The sequence below is a fragment of the Malaclemys terrapin genome, chromosome 11 (assembly GCF_027887155.1).
Source record: "Malaclemys terrapin pileata isolate rMalTer1 chromosome 11, rMalTer1.hap1, whole genome shotgun sequence".
Taxonomy (NCBI): Eukaryota; Metazoa; Chordata; order Testudines; family Emydidae; genus Malaclemys; species Malaclemys terrapin.
The window spans coordinates 59,040,135-59,063,154 of NC_071515.1; the positions used below are offsets into that span (position 1 = coordinate 59,040,135).

The following is a 23,020-nucleotide window of genomic DNA, read 5'->3' on the forward strand; positions in this document are numbered from 1 at the left end:
ACCTTGGATAAGCTTTGTTGTTAAGGGTAGTGCAAAGGAGAAGGCTTTTATACCTTGCTCTGGAGATCCTTAGTGCATGCCATATAACTACTGTCTGAGGGCTACTTTTTGGTTGCTGAGGTGACTGAGCTACTCAGCAATCATATAGGGATATGGAGAGCCAATGATGGCAATAGTCAAGGGTTTTGATACATTTCTATTACGGTAGTGCTAAAGGGCCCCAACTGATATTCTGAATCACAAGCCACAACCCGTTCTCCACCCTGCTCAAACACCACACAGTCAAAATGCAGAATCAAGCCCTATGGGGTTTGCTTTTTTCTGATAATGTTGAACATGCACCTAGAGTTTTACCAGTAGAGGCATTCTATAAATAAAATATTAAAACAAAATTAATTATGTTATGGTTTTTTTCAAGATCTCAAATTTCTTTAACTCAAAATTACATTTTCTTTAACTCAAAATTGTTTTTTCCACAACAACAAAGAAGAAGAAATGTTATGTAACAACCTTAATATATAAAAAAAAGTTATATTCTAATGCAACACATATATTGGAATCCAAGTATGTGAAAGTGCAATGACATAAAACCCTGCTGTTTATCAGCTTTACAGTCTGATTCTTGTGTAGGAGTTTGAATAAAACTTCCATTAAGATTCTAAAAATAACTAAATTGTGCTTTTGAAAGAAGCTAATGTGTAATTTTGTTTAGACAACTATTGTACTAACTCATATGGCAACAATTTGTAGTTCCAAGGACTATTAAAAATATCCTATGGTAGCAGACAAATTACTGTTACTGCTCTTAGAGTTGCTAGCTATGAAAACAGAATTTTAATTTTTATTTCCCAAAATTATTGTTTTCCAGTCCATTAACTCCATCTCTTTATGGAATAATATCTCCAGTTGAGATTGGCTGCTTGACCCTCAGAAGTGAGCACTGTTTGAAAAGGGATGAGTATATTAATGCTCATAATTATAGATTTAAGTATGCTATCTACCATTACCCTATTTATGTGTTAAAAAAAAAAAAACCCACATCAAAAACAAAAACACAAACCCTATTTTTAAAATAGCCTCTGACTTTTTTTGGGGGTAGAGAGTTACTTATCTGCTAAATGTTCAAAGTCCATTAAACAAATGGATAAAAAGGCCAGGTTTGTTTCCATTTCAAGTGGAAGTGAGACACTGAGGTTCATTAAACACTGAATTTTCCCAGAGCATCACAACTACAGATACACTTGTGCCAAATAATATTGTGTGGATCTACTCTGAAAATTTGGTGTTTAATAGCCCTCAACATTTCTCCATTCTTACTGTATTGGATGGTCTACTGGTAGCATACTGGACTGTACACAAAATATAAATGAACACCAGTTTAAAACCTCTGCATCTGATTTATTTATGTATTTCCAGTAGTTCCTGAATTCTATACATCTTAAAAGTGTGTAACAAAAGGTTTTATGTATGATAGAAAAATAATTACATACCCACAACAACCATATAAAGGTTGAGAGGGAAAAGAATGGAGACCAAAAAAATGAGAAGTATTTCACATATTCACACCCAACCTCTTACATATAGAAATATCACAGTTGTTGGCTAACAGCATTACTAAGAACAGAAAACCTTCCATTGCAAAAAGACGACACCTACTACTTAATCTTCATCACATCACTATAAGTAGCATTTATAGCCTACCTCAGTCCAAAAGAGTTAAAACTGATAAAATGCTTGGGTAGTTCTGATATTTCACTGATACAAATGTAAAAACAAAGAAACATAACCTAGATGATCCACCCTCATGGGCAGGCAAATTCCATTTGACTCTGAAGAAGAAAACCATTCAGATGACAGACCACTCTCCATGGGCTGTATAACAATCCTCCCCAATTGATGAAGTGGATCCATCCTCACCATTATTTACAGATGATCTATGGACAATAAGGCAGGGGGAGAAATAAATGGAGTGCTGGTAGTAGATGTCTCGTACTGAACCAGATCAACTACAGCATACAAGTTTTATGCTGTGGGGGTGCAGTAGAAAAAGAAATATTCCTTCACACTCTGTCCTAACATCCACAAAGTCTTTCACAGTGGAATTGTTCTGGGTGGGTGAGAGCTCTTAGTGAATCTGTACTGTCTCCAATTGGTTACAAATTCAAGTTTTATGCTTAATGTTAGGTTTCCATGTTATTCTATGGAGAAAATACTCTTCTTTTTTGGACAGACCAATGGTTTGAGTAGACAAGAGCTAGTTTTGTCTTTCTTGAATTTTGGGAACTCTTATTCATTGTGGTTTTGGAAACATGACTGCTCTGTAAGTTATGTCCTTGCTCTTCCTGGCTGGAGAAGGTCAGCAGGGAAGTATTGGGTCCACTGTTGTGGAAGGTGTCAAAACCTCCATGTAGGAGTGGGCTGGCTGCACATTGTCCTTAAGGAAGCTATAATGTGATGCTTACTTGAAATCATTGTTTGGCAATCATCTCACCAAGTATCATATTCCTCATTTGTTAAAGGTAATTTAGAAGGTTGCAGCTGGTAGTTTCTGGAATTCCCAGACTTCTTGTATCCAGTTAATAGGGATTTTGACTTGGATTTGAGGTAGTACAACTGATTGCTAGAAGATAGAAACAATGAATGAATATAAAGTATCATATCCTCATATAAGGAGAGTGGGAGGATGGCGTAGAGCCACTTCTCTACTCCCCCAATCTAAATGACCCCAAGGATGAATGAGATCCGGCAACATGTGATGCATGCTTCCCAATCTTGGCACACTCTCTCCCTGTTCCAAGACGCCACCCCACCCCACTTCTGTGCTGTTCCAAATGAGATCAGAAGTGTTGCTTCACTTCAATGTCTTAAAACTAATAGCAGTTCATTATGCATTCTGGCACTTTCTCCATGACATTCATGGCCACCCAGTCAGAGTAATGTTAGATGACAGGGCGGCAATGTACTATATAAATCAACAAGCAGGAGCAAGATCCAAGTGCTTATGTGCAGAATCACTAATACTGCAGAACTGGAAAATTGTCCCCCCACGTAATATTCTCCATGATTTACCTACCAGGCCTCTGTGATGTCGTGTCCACTCCACACTGGCATGCAAGGGGTTAATAGAGCCCTACAGACGCTATGCAAAAAGCAGCCAATAGAAGAGAGGCTGTGATAAGCAGCCAATCAGAGCCCAACAGGCCCACACAAAAAGAACCTCAGGGTCTGGAGCTTGAGGGGAGAGGGCTCTGTCTGGAGTAGGCTGAAACACTGTAGAACCATGGACAGCTCAGTACAGGTAGGAACCCTGGGGAGAAGAGAACAAGCTCCAGGCAGGTTGCAGAGACTGAGGGTGCTGTGACAGCAGGGAAGGCAGCAATAGTTGAGGCGCAGCAGGAAGCTGCGATCCATAAGGTCCCTGGACTGGGACCTGGAGTATTGGGCAGGCCTGGATTCCCCCCGACTCACCTGTGGGGAAGTGACAGGACAATTAACTCCAGTTGCTACTGGGGAAGTGGCTGGACTATGGAGGAACCAAACCTGCCCCAGAGGGAGGGACATAGACAGTGACAGAGCCGGAGGGCTGAGCCACGAAGAGGATGCCGCTGTTCTGGAGCTGAGAGAGGAGCCATAGGCAGGAGCAGTGACAGAGTGCCAGTGTGCAAACCGTAGATGGAGGGGCATCGGCCTCGAGCTAATCCCTAGAGTACCAGGAGGAGGCACCAGTCTGGCAGAGAGAACTGTGCCCTGTGCCAGCCTCCAAAACACTGTGCCAGAGTTCCTAAGCAGGAACAATCTAGCTGGACCATGAGTGGGAGCTCAACAACTTGGTTTTTCACAGCATCTGCCAAGCAATAATGGCTCTCTTTGCAACTCCGATCAATATGAAATGTCAGATCTTCTGCTCCCAGGAAGGATGCAGCTGCAGTTCTTTAGTAGACACCCTACTACTCCCCTGACCTGATCTTCTCCTTTATGGCTACGCTCTGACACCACTAATCCTCAGAAACTTTATTCCAATTGAGGGAGGAGCAGTTGATGGCCATTTTGATAGCACCTTCATGGTTGAGACAAGAATGATAGTTAGATCTAGTTCATCTATCTGTGGCGATGTTTTAACGCCTCCCTCTCAGGTCAGATCTGACACAGAAGTTGGGCACCATGAGCACCCCAACCTCGTATCTCTGAGCCTCAAGATTTGGCTCCTCAATGGCTCTTGAATTTAACATTGTGCTGCTCAGCAGAAGTTCAGTCTGTACTTTTGTAATAATAGGAAACCCTATTATTATTATTATTATTATTATTATTGTGTAAAACTTGCCTGCAGAAGTCGTTGGTCATTCAGTATCTCAAGTGTAGGCTCTGTGTATTTCACCATTCCTTAATCACAGCATTTGCCATGGAATCCACCCCTTACTTCAAAATTGTGCTCCAGAATCTAAATTTTAATTAAAAAGTTTTTCTAACCTTCGTGGTTTTATAGAAAACCTTGTAAACACAAGGAAAGGGAAATTCTGTCCAGTTCCATCTGCCTGAATCTGCAGACAGCCCGAAAAAGTAACTCCCGGAGTAAACTATTATTATTTCTATAATCATGGACCACGGCCATTGTGCTAAGCGCTGTATAAGTACAGAACAAAAAGACGGTGCCTGCCCCAAAGAGCTTATTACTTAAATATAATACAAGAGACAGCAGACAGATACAGGCAGACTGATGAGGGCGTACAATGAGTCAGGATTGGTTAGGATGATAGTCTGTGGTTTCAACACAGTAGCAGTCCATTCATCTCTATTTGTTCTTAACCTTAGAGGTGACAATTTTCAATGTTCACATTGTTAATTATTTCATTATAGGTCATTTGAATTGTAACCAGTTGAACTGAAGCTACAATGTGGTAGTCCCACAGTCCCAAATATTACAATCTTACAATTTCCCCAAGTACCCAGAGCAAGTACCAAGGACTTCAACTGCCCAAAACCCATCTGGCCAAACTTCCAATTTTCTCTGACTATTTTCTGTGATGCTATTCAGCACAAACATACACAAACATGGCATATCAAAAACTGCAGTTGTGTGGACAACATAAATTGACTAGAATTTACTATAAAAATTTCACAAGGTCTCCTATACCAATTCACTATTCATATTTCATTGAACACCTCCATTTGAAAATGGAAATGAAGCTGCCACACAATTTCCAGTCAGCTGCACCAGAGTCCCTCACAAACCCCAGATACCAGCTTTCTACAATGTGCTGGAGTCCTTGCTTATGTGCAATGAGTTAGTGGTCTCAGTCTAGGTCTTAGGGAGTAGATCCACCAGCACATTTACCTTTATTTGGGACCTTTGTTGGAACGCTGCACAGACAGCCAAGGTATTGAATGGGTTTGGAGAAGACTAAGCTACCATTCACTTCATAGATGGCATTTCTTTGGGTGAAAGTTGATGAATGTGGATGGGACTGCTTACACTGCTACCACCCAGGCTGTCCTGGTTCTCTGGATAAACAAAGGTCTTTATTTTCCAGGACTGTCAATCCAGCACCTTTCATGTATACTAAATTCATTTACAAATGAAACTGTTTAAATATAACAGTCATTTGGATCATGTGGAAAACATTATTGGAAATTGAATTTTACCTTTCTAAAATGAGCTGTCAGTCTGACTACTGGAGCCTCACAGCTTTCTACTTGTAAATGGGATAATTTGGCTTCTGCCAGAATATTTTTAACTGGACTGATTTTGTGTCACATTAGACAAAGGGGAAAAACGTGGCAGGGAAAAATGTTTATAAATGCAAAGTATGGAGTTACTGCAATTCTCTAATGGACATATATATATATAAAAAAAATTAACAAAATATATGTAATTTAAATTAAACTAAGCTGGTCAATCTTTGTGAAGCATACTTGGAAAAAGAATTGCACTTAGAGCTAGAGTCACAAAAGTACCAGGTGCCAAAGTTCAACATTTAATTGATATGATTTGGCATCACTTAGATTTTGTTGGATAAATTTCATGACTGGAGTATTGATATAGAAGGGTAAGATTTATTCAGGAAGGACAGGCAGGGAAAAGCGAGAGACGGGAAATACTATGGTAGGAGGAGAAGTCATTTCTAGAAAAGACAACTGAAATGCCCAAAACACAAGATATGGTAATAATGGGTGACTTTAACTACCAAGTTATCTGTTCGAAAAGTAATCAGCAAAACACAAAATTACCAGTATGTTCTTGGAATGTACTGGGGACAACTTCTTGTTTCAGAAGGTGGAGAAAGTAGCTATTTTAAACTTGATTCTGATTAACAGGTAGGAATTGGATGCAAATCTGAAGGTAGAAAAGAATTTGGGTGAAATTGACCATGAACTGATAGATTTCATTATTCTAAGGAGAAGGAGGAGTCAGAGCAGCAGAAGAGGTTGATGGACTTAAAAAAAAGCACACTTTAACAAACTGAGAACTGGTAGGTTAATTCCCATGGGAAGGAAATCGAAGGGAAAAGAGTTCAAGAGAATTGGTGGTTTCTCAAAAAAGCAGTATTAAAGAATTTCAACAACTCAGCCAGAGATTAGGGGTCTATTACAGGAGTGGGTGGGTGAGGTTGTGTGCAGCAGGTCAGACTAGATGATTATGATGGTCCCGTCTGACCAAACAAGACCTCTTATGGCCACAAGCTTTGTTCATCTGTATTTGAATTTTAAAGAGGCCTTTTCCAGAGTTTATAGTTTCTTCTTGTTTAACTTTCGCATATTTCTTTTTGCACAATTGCAACTACTGCTGATTTTTTTTACTTTGCTATCCAGTGTAACAATGTAACGAGAGAAACATTCCCTAATTGCATAGACAGAGATCATGTTTTTCTTGTGACCCAACTTGTAGTATGCAAGTTAGTGACCCGGGATTGCAAGAACCTCCTCATCACTGTGTACTTTGAATTACATCATTAAACTATGATGCTTATTAAATAGGGATCATATCATGGAATGAATCAATAGGACTATCTGCCCATTGTGAAATAAACCACTCACATTTCTAATCATAAAAGGCTTTCATCAGATTTATGTGCTTTGTTTGTTGGTTTTTGGATTTCCTCTATAACACTTCATCCAACTTTCATCAAACTCTTGTTCCTTGTCTCCTCCTCTGAAATTATTACTTGGAAAGAAAGAATTTTAAATATGCAAAACTCACTAAAGATAAATCTGAATTAATATAATTAAAAATTAAACCTGAACCATAAGGAATAAACTATTTAATTTTCAGCTTTGTTTTTGATAAATCGTGTTTCAGACTTGAATTCAAACTTTTGATGTTTCAAATCTATGAGGAGATTGCCTGTATATCTTTCACTTTATCCAGTAGAACAGTGTATGACAACACCTTAAATTTAGATTAAAAGGTAAGTGTGTTTGTTCTTCCATCATATTAACACTTAGAAAGTAGCAGCCAGAAAGGTTACTCAATTATCTCTATAAAGTGACTTGATTTAGTGTCTGAGGCCATGTTTCTCAAAGCTGACCCAAGTCTTCATGCCATTGTCACCTTCATAGTGGATCATGGCAGTTTGCTATATATACCACTACGGGATGCTCAGAATCTTCTACTAGTATATCGTTCATCTTTCCATGTTATTAGTAATGTTAGAGTACTTATTACATCAATTCATCATCAGCTCCATTCACTTCCTATTTGCTTCTAGATGCAACTCAAATGGTTTGTTAAATGTAATCTATAAAATCCTGTTTCATTTGGGTGGAAGATATTTAAGAGACTGCTTCTGTCCTTCTGTATTGTCACCAAATTTGAAAGCAACAAGGGCACTTGAAATAATGGGATTTGTTTGAAAGCCCTTAACTTGGGAATTCATACCACCTCCTGGTCTGTTGGAGCCTGGGTTTGTTGTCCTCTGGGGGAAGAGTAATAATGGATGTCAGTCTGTAATTTTGTTTTGGGGAAATATTTTGTTTGACCTTTTAATTAAGAAGGTATTAATTGCCTAAGTTGAGTGCATGTGCCAGAGACAACAGTCATTTGGCATATTTTGGGACTCTCCCCTCTCTTTACCCTCCCCCTCCCCCCACCCCCCCGGTATTCAGGTATAATAGCAGCAATTAAGCAATTATTCCCTTTGAAATCAGTGGAACTACTCAGAAAGAATGGTTGGGAGATGGAGGAAGGGATTTTTTCTCTCCTACTATGTGCATAATAAATGAATGAATAAAACAAAGTGGCAGGTGCCAACTCTTTAGGTTCAGGATGTACTCTGTGTGGGAGTGGGTGTGTCGGTGGGGAGGGGGTATAAATTCAGTATACTAAGAAAGCAAAATTTGAATGAGTCCATGAATATCCTCTACAAATGTGTTTTAAGAATCAGCTTTGGAAATTATAACAATTTCAGACTTAACATCCCTTACCTTCATTTAGAACTGAGAGAAATGCATTAAAAATTCAGCATTACTGCACCAAATTGCTCAAGCTAATTACGCTGCTTAAGGTAAAGGGTATTGAATTATATTTAGACAGAGTAGCAGATTAAGCAAGAATAAATTTGATAACTGCTAAAGAATGCAGTTTTTCAGGATTATGTCTCATAGCTTTAATCTCATTACCGCAGATGGAGGAAAAATAGATTTAGCTATTATGACGAGCGAGAGAGTGAGATTGGCACTTTGTTTATATTCATTTAGCACAAAATTCTGTTGAGTATTTAGCCTCTGGCAAAAAACTACAAACTGTTTGTTGTTGTTGTTGTTGTTAGCTTTCTATTTCAGTAGCAATGCAATTATTTTTAGTATAGTATTTACATAGATGCAGAGACACAAATCCATATGTGGGGTGAGAGAGGCAGAGAATATGGCAGAGCTGTGGGTCTATTGCATATTTACCTCCATGAGTTTGATGAGAATGCAATACCTTGAGAGAGCATAATGAAGCAGCGTAAGGATTTCACATGAAAATAAAAAAGTTGATTGTATTATCTACTATCATATAAGATTCCTGCTGTACCAGCAAGTGGTATACAGGCATGTTGGGGACCCAAGATTGTTTGCAGCATACATCATTGCAGAAGCTTGTTATGGTGGACAAGGGGCAGAGCCAAGACTCCAATTACTTCTGTTTTGATTTTAAAGTGTGATTAGAATTCATTTGACAATTTGAGAAGCATATTTTGTTTTCACTCTTTCATAAATCAAAAAAGAGCTGAAGGATTTCTGCTCAAACTTTCCAAAAACATCTACCATCATCAGAGATCACACGTTTCAGTCTAACATTTTGTCTTGAAAAACAAAAGTAAATGCAACAGCAATATGTAATGAATATTGTGGATAAAGCAAAGATATCACACATGGCCGGCGCCCATTATTATATCAGTGTTATATAAAAATAAAAGTGGGTGTGCATTGTTCTAAACAAATGGATAAACTGTTTTTGTGAATGAGAGATTTATAATTACTTGTGGCACTATAATGCAGCTATAGCATGATTGAATTTTTTCCACACCTAGGATTTTGTTTTTTAGAAAGCAGTACATTGGCGTTGATCAGAACCCAATTGTATAACTTGGTAGCTCCAGAGCTAGAGTTTTATTGTTTGTTTTGTTTTTCATTCCCATCTTTAAATGAAATTAAATTAAAAAAAATTGTTGTTGCACATTTTGAGCTTGCAGATTTAACCACAAGAAAAAAAAATACTATCTATATTTAATATTTTTTTAAATTACTGGTTGACTAAAATTAATAGCTTAGTACAGTTTGAGTAATCTGATGGATATAGTTCTACTATTGGTAAAGCTTTTTGTTTTTTTCATTTTTACATTTCCTGACTTTTGAGTTAAAATTTTAAACTGTAATGAGGCATTAACACATAACTAGATCCTGAGAGGTGCTGAGTATCTATGACTTGGCCTGGCACCTTCTTCTTTATATACACACATTATACATATTATGTATAATATAATGTATCTGTCTCCGTGATGTAGATATATCTACACTATATCGTTTTATACAGTCACAATATAACTTTTTCCTAACATTCCCTCATCTTGAATTTATTTTTCAGTAGCTTTGATTTAAAATACAAGTTTTTATTCTATTTTATTTTATTATGGTTTTCCCCCCATGTCAGGTACTGATTCTAATGTCTTCACACTGCTGAAAATATGTGTGGATTAATAGGAAGACAATGTGGTTTTGCAAAACTTATTCTGCATATTTTTCTCCTTTTCCCAAGCAAACAAATGGTCAAAACATAGGCATTCCCTCTAATTTATTCACATAGCAGTTACAGCACATTGTGAGTGGAATTATTCTATTTTTCACAAATACTAAGAAGTCTTGCTGGACTTATTCTTAGCAGTCACACACAATCCCCTTTTCATTTCCACGCATATTATGTGTCATTGGATCTGGCAGAACCACTGATGTGAGGAGCAGCAAGCAAGCTTTCTGCTTTTGGTATTTCTACTGCCAGCCTGCTGTTTGTGAAGTAACTTGGAAGCACTGATTACTGAGGTTGCCCAAAGATGAAGAGATGGATGGAGCAATAGCAGGGTGGATTAAATCAAATTGATTTAAATCATGATTTAAATCACTAGTCAGGAAGACTCGATTTAATCATGGTTTTCTACATAAAAGTGCATTCTTGTTGGTTGTTATAATCTTAATTACCTATTCGTCACAACTCAGAGATAGATGTAGGTTTCATTTTTAGAAGGTACACACTGTACATTTTTAAACAGTGATTTATTTTGAAAACGTATCAGATTAGTTTTACAGCTATATCAGAAAATGAATGATTGGTTATTTCATTTAACAAAGGTAATTGAAGCAGATATTTTTGAAGTCATTGGGAGGTGAACTATCTCCAGTTCAATGGGTTAATCATTAAGATTTGGAGGATTTTCTTGCCATGCTGTATTAGGAGGAGAACATCACCAGACAGATATTTAAATTTTTATTTAACTAAAACGACAACGTTAACTATTCTGGATTTTTTTCTTCAACAGCAAACATATAATATTTTAACAAAACAAGCATATGTCCTTTGCTTCTCACATTTATCTCCAGACTTCTTCTCCTTGTCCAGATCTATTCCACCTCCAACAATCTTCTATTCATTGAACTTTTTGAAACTTTGCACTTTTAGAGAGAGGTAAGGGATTGACTCTGTGTACACAAATTTGCAGAGGGACAATTGAGTTGAGGTCTGTTATTTCTCACCTCTATATATTATGTATTTATTTAAAAACATTTTTGCTGTTAACAAGCATGTTACCTCTGGAGACACAAATCCACAGTTTGAGAACTGCAAAACTAAGCATCTCTAATGGTATCTTCCAGACTGAGCACTGAGTCCCATTGGGTAGATAGAAAGATTAACCCAAATAATCTATACAGAAGCCTGTGGAACCCCATAAGATTGGGTCCCTAATCCATGAACTATTGGAACTCATTTACAAAACTTTTTTTAAACATTACATGAATATATTGTCTCATACTATAGAATTAGAATTTATAATCCCTATTCAATGATGAGATATAATGTATCTTAATTAAAACTATCTTTAGATAGGTTTTTTCCTCAAAAAAACATTTTATAAAAAAATCAGATTTAAATAAAAAAATCTGTTGGTTTTTTTTAATTAAAAAAAAAAGCATTGATATTTATGCACCCTGAGCAATAGTGGTTCATCCATTTGTAAAGCTCTCACTGCTGCTAAGCAGCGTGACTATGTTATCAAACCTATTAGTTATGATTTTTCAGTTTTTTTTCTGTTATGTACGATTACTGTTTTCCCTCTTTTGAAGTGTACTGGTTTCAACTCTGGGAATGGTGTTCCCAGGCATGTTTTTTCAAGGTCTCGTCTATTTGTCTAGGACCACAGGACTGCGAGTCATTCTGCAATCCTTGAAACTGACTCTGCTGTACTTTCAATTTCTTTTTAAGGCTTTTATTTATAATATGCAAGAGGTTGAAATATCTATGTGCTTATCTGAAGCTCATCCAAATGTTTTGAGAAATTTCTTGTGTTTTCTTAGTCTCTCCCCTTCATGCACAAAAGCAAAGCAAATCATTGTCTTTTCCCTCACATGCCTGGGTTCAAGCTCAAGATCATTTATTGTCCAATTTATTTATAAATAGTTATAATCACATATATCACAAAGGTTGCTTTTACTGCTTTCCAGAAAGACAGAACTAAGATGCAGTATCATTGATTTCCATTCAGGTTTAGCACAACATATAATAGGGTGCAACGTATTTATCATAATGAAGATGATGGAATGAGCAAACAAAGAGATGGTTTCAGAACAATGTGATGGTTGTTCAGAAGGATAATGAGGTCATTTCCTACTGTGGACATGAAACTAATGTAGTGTGTGCATTAGAGCACCTCAAAATATATGAGAAGTTTAAATTGCCAGATAAATATATAAATAATTCAGTAACTAGTAGATTTTTCCCCCTACAGGGTGCATTGTTTTATTCAGTTTAGAAGAGGTGAATATAGAAAGTGACAGTTTGTAACTAGCATAGCAATGAAGGAGATTTGTTTTGAGAAGTACACAAATTCAGAGCTACTATCCTATTCACTGTTGAGACAGCCATCTGTGTTACTGCAGATATAAACCAGTAAGGGTAAGTCTATACTGCCTCCCCCCCCCCCCCCCAAAGCCTGTGACAGTGAGTTTGAGATCCTTCCCTGTTAACAGATCTCAGAGCCCTGGCTCCAGCCCAAGTGGGAATGTCTCCACTGCTATTTTGAGCCCTGTGAGCCTGATTCAGTTGACCCAAACTTGGAGACTCACCACCATAGTGATTTCCATGCTAAAAGTACAATGAATGTTCTACAAGGGCATTTGGTTGGTTGGTTTTGAATATTGTGGTGGTGCTCTGTTGTGTGAAAACTAGGTTCCATGCACCTTTGGATCTTAGCCTTGTTCTTCAAGGGAGCCTCTGTATTGCCCTTTCCTGAGAAGGAGGCACCGACTACAGCCCAATTAATTGCTGCCTTCTAACTGGCACCAAATCCACAACTCTTCATAGGGAAACAGGCAAAAAGCCTATTATTGTTATTATTAATACTTATTTCTGTTATTATAGTGCCACAGTTAAGATCATGTTTCTATTATGCTCTGTGCTGTAGAAATACCTCTTCTTCACATTATATTGTCATGTAAGAAGTAGGCATTGCACTTGAAACACCAGTGCATTTGCGAGATTTTTCCCTTCTCTAGTGCTTCCTGTCCTTATGATTAGAGCTCTGTGCGGATACAAAATTTGTATCTGCATGTGATCCACAAACATGGTCCATGGATATCCACATCCGCAGATGCAGATATAAAATGGATATCCGCAGATTTGCAGGGCTCTACATATGATGAAAGGAGACATGGAAGAGAGAGAGAGAGATGATGTGGGGAATGGCAGCTAGGAAGGTACAGGCTTCTCGATATTCTACGATTCCACTGCTGTGTAATTCACTGTATTGCCACACAGTTATGCTCCACAACCCCAGGTGTCATTTGTTTCCATCTCTGATCGTTGCAGAGAGAACTTGCAAACAAAGTGTAAACTGGTGGAGTGTTGCTTTTGAAAACCTGAAAAGAGCTGAAACAGTGAGTGATAACCCAGAGAAGGGTAGGAGCTGGGGAAGGAAGAAAGCCTGAAGGAAAAATGAGAATTGTGATGTAAGAATATAATCTTTGGGGGCTGAACTGTGGGGAGGAGTCTTTCAGGCTCTAAAAGGAAGCTGCGGTCCAGGAATGATGATGTTTGGCAGGACAATGTTTTTGGAGGCCGCAGCACTGGTTGTGAGAACCTTTACTCTGTGGGCCTGATAGTGTCAGAGATCTCAGGTGTCTTAATTTATCCCTGTGCTGAATATGGTTGTGCATTTTCCATTGTGTTAGGCTCTATACAAACACACATTAAAAAGATGATCCCTGCCCCGAAGAGTTTACTATCAATAACGTGGTCAGCTAAATTCTGATTCTGTAATCTTTGTTACTTGTGCTACTGTAAAAAAAAATCAGAAAGAATCCAGTTTGATTCTGAGATCTTGAGGTAAGCTTTGATATTAATCATCAAGTCTGAAATGGAAAGGACCTGTTAGCTGTCTAACTATATATCTGTAATTGCAGGATTGTTTTCTAAAGTACATTTAGTGGTTTTTTTCCAGTCTTATTTAAATGCGATAGGTGAGAGGGTTTAAAATTTATGATAGCTAATAAACATTATTTTAAGATACTGTTTTTGTGACTATAATTTTAAATTAATTGTATTTCTTTGCTAATTTTAACTATCTCATTTTAATATGCTTCTCATGTCATTTGTACCATGCACAATATAATTAGTGATTCTGGACTATATCATGCCACCATTTTTTTACACTGAACTGAATGGTGAGTTTGTGTTTTTTAAAGAATAAGGTTAATATGATCAGTTCATTTTAACACAACAGAAGTAGCTTCCTCTAAACTATATGTATTTAAAATATTATTGTAATGTATTTTTTATTTTTAAAAGTCTGCTTGGATGTGAGACCCTTTTGACCTACATTTAAAATATATTCTCATTTGTTGTAAGGTATTAATAATGTAACATAATTTTCATTTGGCTTCTTTGCAACTCCACTTTCTTTCCAAGGTACCACATACTGCAATATTAAATGCTCAGTGGAAGCTACAATTACTAGAACAATTAATTTTTAGATAATTATTATTTAACAAAAAGGTACCCCTGGCTTTACATACTGTTCCATTAATGCTGATAACTAACAGATCATTTACTAAATCTGGAAAATCTTTGATTCTCATGGTAATATTAATAATATTCAGTAACTAGAAATTGAATTATTCTTGAGATAGTGTTAAAGTCATGGCAAGATGGTCTTCTATTTACAAATGCAATTTAGTCTCATGAGAAAGTAATCTTGTTAAAATATTGTCAAGTTAATTGAAATTGATTTGTGTTTACTAAACATAGTGAATGGTAATCAAACAATCAGGCTTAGAAGCTTTTGTGGTATGTTTAAGTCTTTGATAGATTTCTGTTAATCTTGCACGGGATGTTTCATTTTGGAAAAAATAAATGCACTAGAGGTTCTTCAGGGCTCGTAGCCCGTCATTGTCTTTCTTTCCCCAAAATGGATAAAACTGAAATATAGAGTAAATTGCCTTCTTTTGTGAAATGTTATGTTTTGGAATATCTGAGAGCATCTAGAACTTTGGATTACTTTTGCATTTATTATATCTGTCAATATACATAGTACATTTGCTTCTAGCTGCTTAATTATTTCACAATTTTGCTGATCTCTACTATTTGTAACAACCTTAGCATCTACATAAATGAAATTCTAATAGCCTTTATAGAAGAAAGAGAAAAAATACAGTGAAGCAATTTAAAAAGCAAGATAAACACAACACATAAGACAGATACATTTTTGGGTTGATGCACTTAATTGCATAAGAATTTCATGTCTAATCAGCAGTATTGGCTCCCTCAAGGCACATATTTTTCAATACATTAAAAAAATTCTCTAACAAAAACAGAACAAAATCCAATGCAATTGCACATTTGCTGGAATATTTCACATCTTTAGTTAACCTGCTCCCTCATGCCTTACAGTATTCATTAGCAGATTTCTCTGTTTATGACTGATATTATATGGTAATGGTTATGGGTTACTAACAGATGCAACCACTGAAATGAATTAGAATGAAAACTTGTTTTACAGAATGCCCCACTGGGGACCTACCCATCAAGCTCACCCTCTTAAAAAATAACAAAGCAAAAACATATCCACAACACTTTATTTTCTTTCAACAGAAAACTTTTCTTTACCGACTATGGGAATGTTGCCAAAATTGAGAGATGTGACATGGATGGGATGAATAGAACAAGGATAGTAGAATCTAAAATTGAGCAGCCAACCGCTCTTGCAGTTGATCTAGTCAATAAATATGTTTACTGGATAGACATATATCTGGACTACATAGAAGTTGTCGACTATCAAGGAAGAAACAGGCAGACAATAATTCAAGGACGACAAGTAAGTATTTATTTGATGATTCAGCTAATATAATAAAAAAGTAATAATATTATTAAAAGAATGTGCATAGCATTAACAAATATTTGTCGTAAAATTCACTATTTGTGTTTGGTCCAAATGAGTCAGGTAATCAAGTATTCAGCTGCATGTTCTATTCTTTGTGCAGTTTATTTCACCTTACAGTCTATGGGCCAGATCCTGTGCTGTGACTCTTAGGCGATGAACATGAGAGACAACCTAGGAAAGGAGAAGAAACAGAGATGTAAGGATCTCAACAGGGGGAAATGGAAGGACATTATAGAGTTAGAAGTATGTCTAGGCAGGGGATAGCATTAATACCTTAGGAAGAAGAGATATAGGGGTGAGGAGATGCATCCTGATAACACCAAAGAAGGAAAGATGATTAGTGAGATGTGCTCACCAGTCCAGGCCAGTCTGGATGAATATAGAGTGATCCAATTCCCATTGAAATCAGTGGGAGTCTTTGCATTGATTTCAGTAGGAGTTGAATCCAAGCCCTTAAGCCATGGGACTGTGATAAATCTGCTGAGCAGTAATACATCAGCATACAGCAGTGTGGTGTGTCTGTTGCTGCCCCTCTGGCTTCTGAGTAGAGTGTAGTACGTTGCCAGGGAATGAAAGATTCTGTGGCAGTTGGGAGGACAGTTGGAAACCTGAAGGGACAACGACAAAGGCAGCTGTTCCTAGCGGCTACTCACAGTGACAGAACTGGGGCTCCTGGAGTTGCCCATGTGTGGCTGGGTCTATCTCAGTTGTAGATTGACTAGTCGCATGTACATAGAGTAGTTAAAAACATGTGACTTCAGAATGAGCACATTACATGTCCATCTGTGATATCGATTTCTCTCCAACAAAGGGAAATTGGCATGAAGCAAGGGCTTGAAATTGACCAGCTCAACCAAGAGACAACAGGATATTTTAACTTTTTGATTTTTAAAATATGAATACAGGAAATAGCAAAGAGATGCCCATGTGGGCAGGCTGAGAGGAAGATATCAGGCTTTTCAATTTCTGTAATAGACTGCATTGGCCATGGCCTTTGGCCAATTGTGCTGGAAAGGAGGTTCCTGTAAATTTGAATCCTTTCAGCATCTGGTGCTACTGGCACATTCTGTCACTATGTAGTTAGATTAGAAGGTGGGTCCATCTTTAGCAGTAACTGGCACACAATTTTTGCAGCTTACTATCACACATTTGGTCTGTTAAAGTGCCTTAGCAAAGATTACAATTTGGCCTGTTTTATTTTTCCTCTTGTCCAGGGAGCTTAGATGCTGAAGAACAGTTCCTAAAACAGAACAGAGGAACTGCTTTAATAAGCAATCTAGCTAGATAAGAATGGAGAGAATAGAAGATGCGTCCTTGAATGCTGGTTGTTTGAGGGAGTGAGAAGTAGCAAAAAGTTAAGCATTCCAATTGGCTATTAGCAGGGCCAGCTCTAGCTTTTTTGCTGCCCCAAGCAGCAAAAAAAAGCGCCCCCCCCCGCCGAGCGCCGCGCCGCCCCCCCCGCCGAGCGCCGCGCCGCCCCCCCGCCGAGCGCCGCCGGAACTCCCCCCCAGAGCACCGCCCCCCCCCGCTGAGCGCCGCACGCCGGAGCCCGCCCCGCCCCTGCGCCGAGCGCCGCTGGAACCCCCTCCGCACTGAGTGCCGAGCCTTGCGCCGCTCCCCCCCCCCCCCCCCCCCCGCTGAGCGCCGCCGGAGCCCACCCCCGCCCCCTGCCGAGCGCTGCCGGAACCCCCCTCCAGCGCCGCGCCTGCGCGCAGGAGCTCACCCCCCCGTGCTGAGCGCCGACGGACCCCCCCCCGAGCGCCGAGCCCCGCGCTGCCCCCCCCCCGCCGAGCGCTGCGCCGCCGGAGCCAGCCCCCCCAGAGCGCCGCCCCCCCCCCCCCCCCGCAGAGCGCTGCGCCGCCGGAGTGCCCCCCCCACGGAATACCGCGCCATGCTCCTCCCGCCGCCCCTTACCAGGTGCCGCCCCAAGCATGTGCTTGGGTGCCTGGTGCCTGGAGCCGGCCCTGGCTATTAGGGCAGCCTGTTAAATCACATACAGAAGGAGCAACCTATCAATCATCTCAGTCCACTCTGGTGATTTCAATGGATTTCATTGGAGTTGTCAGTTTATCCCAGGGCTGAATTTGATCCAGTTACTGGAAAGCTGGACATTACTGGAAAGTTAGGGGCTAGAAATTATTGTCAGGGGAGGAGGTTATATAATCAAATAAACAGAGAGAAATTTTAGCTGAATGAACATATAGATATATTTAAACACTGGGAAATGGAATTCTATTTTTTGCTCTTATAAAAAAGTCTGTTCATCTCATACAAATGATAAAAATGGATTCCTTTAAATCTATATAATTCAAGTATATTAACTGGTATTCTTTGTAGATATTAAAGTCTTGATCCTGAAAACAAGATTTGGCTTATTGCTTACTGGCATAGTCATGTGTAGTCTCTTTGGCTTCCATCTCTTTGGCTTCATTGGTAGTAAGCTATATGTCTTTTCATGTTTGCAAGATACTTGGGGAATTGCATTTATGCTTAAAATCCATCACAATAATGCATAAAACAGATAAAAAATAATTAAAACATCATAAAATACATCATAAAAATAAGTTGCACAACTCCAATTAAGTCAGTATAGTACCTCACAATGGGATGCAAATGAATAATAAAACGTTAAGAAATGGGCAAATGGGGGGGGAAGGAATTATAATGCACAGGGCTCTATTCCTTCAATATTAAAATATTTACAAATATAATATAATATTTTCTTGGTAAAACATTGGCATTGTAATAGTTTACTGCAAAGTGATGCAGATGCATCATTATTTTCAGTGTTTTCTTCTCCACATTCCCATAACTGTGATTGGACTAAATCCTATTGAGTCTTAATCAGGCAAAACTTTTATTGATTTCAGTTTAGAGTTTTGACTGAGTAAGGTCTGAGTATGGATGCCAAGATCTGGCCCGGTGGGAGTAATTTTCAGAAATGGGTGGGATTTTAGTGGTACAAAATAAGAATTTTAAGAAAGGTGCCTGTGTGTCCAGCATAACATTGAGCTGAGTGGATACATCACAGTGAATAATTCCTTGATTAATAGAATCAAATATTCATCTTTTGGAATATCTACCATCAAATTGGAATTTCCTTGATTTTTTTTTTTCAAAATAATTATTTTATTTTATTTTTTAAACTGTTTCAGTTGGTCACAAAGAGTCTCTGGAATATTGGATGTTTGATATTCAAGTTGTTTGATAAAAGTGATTGGTTAGTTAACTAACTTTGTGTCCCTGTTTCTTGACTGAATGAATGCACTTCCACACATGCATAGATACACATATTAAGCCTGAATATTATGAATATGATTTATTTTTAGCAAGCATTTATTCCAGTAAAATACAGCCACCCAAAAATTCACAGAAAGTCAACACAAAAAGGAGTGCTAGGATGATGTAATGGGGCATTCACCTGTGGAGTGCCTTTGAGCAACTGGATGGGGTACTACACTCCTTTTCTCCACCTTTGCTCCCCCTACAGATTGCTGGCTAACCTTGATCAGTCTTCAAAGGCTTGGCCCTCTGGCCAAGTCACAAAGTCCAAATGAACCCCTTTCTGGGTATTAAAGAGTTTGGTAATTAAACAGTCTATTTGCACCCACGAGGGTCTCAGCCCCATCTCTGGATCCTTTAATTCATCCTTTTATTCTGACTCCCAAATAAGGCTTATCCCCTTCTTGGGGTTTATGCCACTTTACTTGTGGTTGGTAGGGGAACCCAGGCCCACCCACTACTTGTGGTTCAAACCCAGGGACCCCATACACAGCAACTACATACTGTTCACTCCAATCCATCACTGCTATTTCCCTGGGGCTCTTCCTACAAGGCCCCTTTTACCTTCTCAGGTTCTGTTCCCAGGTCGGGGGGGAGCACCCTTCTTCATTCCTCTGGTCCTAGCCAGAAACTGATCTGCAAAGGCCCTGCAGCTCCTTTTATCTGAACCTGCTGGATCATTGGTTGTCTCTAGCTCTTCTAGTCCTAGAAGGGCCAAGTCTCTCTAGCTTCCAAGCTAGCTGCTCTCGTGAGGCCTCTTTGAGTAGGCCTGGAGGACCCGCCTCTGCTGCTGTTTTCCTGCCATCTCACTGCTTCCTAGCGCGGGGTATAGAAGAGTAGTGGGTCCTCCAGTAGGAGCCACAAAGGCCTGGTACACCCCATTTAAAAATTTAAGAAAATATTTATTGAAAACATTTTACAGCATTCACTTAACTCTAATTATAACATTATCAAATAAGAAAGTGAGTCACCTTACGTATTGTGCATGCATGATTCTTCCATTTTGTATGTAGATAATAGCCTTTTACTACTCTATACTGAATGCTGTTGCTATTATTATTATTAATTTTTTATTTATTACTCACTTAAAACATTTCCTGCACTGAAGAGTTTACAATCTAGAAGACAGACAAAGATAAGACAAAAAACGGTCTGTGAGACTTATAGAAGTGTGTTTAGAATGGGGTGTGTGTATGTGTATGTGTATATATATAAATATAAAATATTGATTTTTTTTCTGTCTTTACATAAATTTAATTGTAAAACATGAATTTTAATCAAAATATTATATTGCTCTAGTGAAAAGAAACCAGAAATCACTTGATGGTTAGGCTTCACTGAGACTTTAAAAATATTTATTGACTTTTTCAAAAACTGGTTCTGTTGTACAGTTCAGTCTCTATATATTACATTATTATTATTATTTATTTTCTAAAGTCATGATAAAAATAGCCATGTTTTTTCTCTTTTTCAGGTTAGGCATCTTTATAGTTTAACAGTATTTGAAAACTATCTATATGCAACTAATTCAGATAACTTCAGCATCTTACAAATAAACAGATACAATCGCACAGATGTTCAGTCACTGATTAGACTTGAAAATGCAAGAGAGATCCATGTCTATCAGAAAAGAACGCAACCATCAGGTACGCTCAAAATTCTCTTTGTGGTACACTCTTCTCTGGAGCCAGTTCTGGTGTAACTTCACTGAAATCTTTGCGGTTATGCTGGGGGCTAATCTGCCCTTTGTTCTAACAGGCATATTGATAGGTATGATTTTTATGTAGAGAACCCCTATGATAAGTAATGGAGTTACTTATGTAACTCTTCTGTGCATCTGTTAGGAAAATAGATATGAGTAGAGAAGGTCAAAAACGTTCCCATGGAACAGTTTCCCATTGGAAAATACTGATTGGACAGACTCAGAAGATTCCACTGGAATGAGCTGATTCTGTTAAAACTTTCAACAGAAAGCAGGCAGCCTGCAAGCTTGCCTGCCTGTTCAGTTTCCTGCCAACTTGCAAGCCAGCCCACTCGCTTCTCTATCCTCCCAAGCCTCCAGATTCCATGGCAGTGAGCCTGGTGAGCTTCCTGAGAACTGAGGTTCCCAGTGATCCTCAGTAGCCTGCCTGATGGGCTGCCGTAAGCTAGGTTCCCTGGGCTCCAAGGCTCAATGGGTGGCTAGCTTCTTGCCTTGCAGGATCCCAGGTTGCCCACCTGGTGGGTGGCCAGGGAGCCAGGATCCCCAGGCTTACAGACTTCCCAGCTGGTGGAATATCTGAATCCCTGGCTGGCTGCCTGGTGGGGTGCTGAAGGCTGGAGTTCCCTGGGATCCTAAGCTCCCCAGAATCCCTGGTTGGTCAGCTCCTCAGGCTTCCAAGATTTCCAGGCTGCCTGGCTCCCCAGGTGTCCACCTGATGGGCAGCCCAGGACTCCAGGCAGCTGGACACCTGTTAGGAGGGCAGTCAGCAAGCCAAAAAAATGTTTCAATTATCCTAAAATGGATATTTCTCACCTTCCCCTCACACATTTGTTTTGATATTTTTGTTTTTGTTCTAATTCAAAATGAAAACATTCAAAATCTCAAACTTTTTTGTTGATGGGAAAATCCCATTCCTGCACAGTTCTAATTACGGGCCTGGTCCTGCAGACCTTGCACATACAAAATACCGACTGATTTTTGTGGAAATTTTGGACGTGCAGACACTGAAAGGTAAGGCTCTAATTTTGTAAAATGATGGTTTCCCAAGAAGAGCTATTTGATATCATTCACATGAACAGATATTATTGCTTTGGCTACTCTAACATGGGAACTGGCACACCAGTTTTACAGACAATGTGAACTTTATTATATAATTGAACCGTTATGTTACAAAGGATTCTGAAGCTGCATCAAACTCTCGCTTGATATAGATTGGATGAACTGATTTTCAACCCATAGTTGAGAACATTGATCTGCAGATGCCATCCACGAAGAGCATTGCAAAGAATCATAGTGGTGTAGGCTGAGCTCTTGTCCTCATGGGGAGCAAGGAGGTTTAGCACACAGGATATATGATTTTGATGTAACTTTTGTTACATCCTTTGTGACTATGTGGTATTCTCCTGTGCTCTTTGTTATACTAGACCAGTTATGTTCTGAATGGACATGTTTCTTGCTCATTAAGATTTGCTGTACAGGCTATCTCAGCTTGGTTAGGTTTCTGTTATACCTTTAGAATATGGAACTTGAATAATATTTTATTAAGAAAACAAAAACAGAAAGTTGGGAATAAAAAAGAAAATAGGCTTTGAGCCCTGCATAGGTGTGCTAGAAGAGTGAAATTAGAATATAGGAATCCTGTCTCCAAGCTCCCTGTACAAGAGGAATCCATAATCTGGCTTACTGAACTAGGGAACTAGTGGAGGGGTTAGCATTCAGATGAGGCATATCTGGAAAGGGTAGGGAAGATCATGATCCTGAATGCCAGAAAAAGTGCTCTGGAAAGAGCACTGGCTGTGTTTTCACTTAGATATAGCATGTCCTGCTGTCCAGCATCCATCATGTATCCTCATTTTTGTGCAAAAACCCAAGTGCTTTATGAATGCTCCCGTCACTTTCTCCTTGATGAAGATGG

The 23,020-nt window shown here is 38.8% G+C and overlaps 1 protein-coding gene across 1 annotated transcript in view; it reads left to right on the plus strand.

Moving 5' to 3' along the window:
• LRP1B (LDL receptor related protein 1B) overlaps positions 1-23,020 on the plus strand; it is a 1,255,163-nt gene that overhangs the window by 640,978 nt on the left and 591,165 nt on the right. The window contains exons 8-9 of the mRNA XM_054044441.1: positions 15,833-16,055; positions 20,878-21,049. Of these exons, the coding sequence (XP_053900416.1) occupies positions 15,833-16,055; positions 20,878-21,049 (395 nt within the window). The remainder of the gene's footprint in view (positions 1-15,832; positions 16,056-20,877; positions 21,050-23,020) is intronic.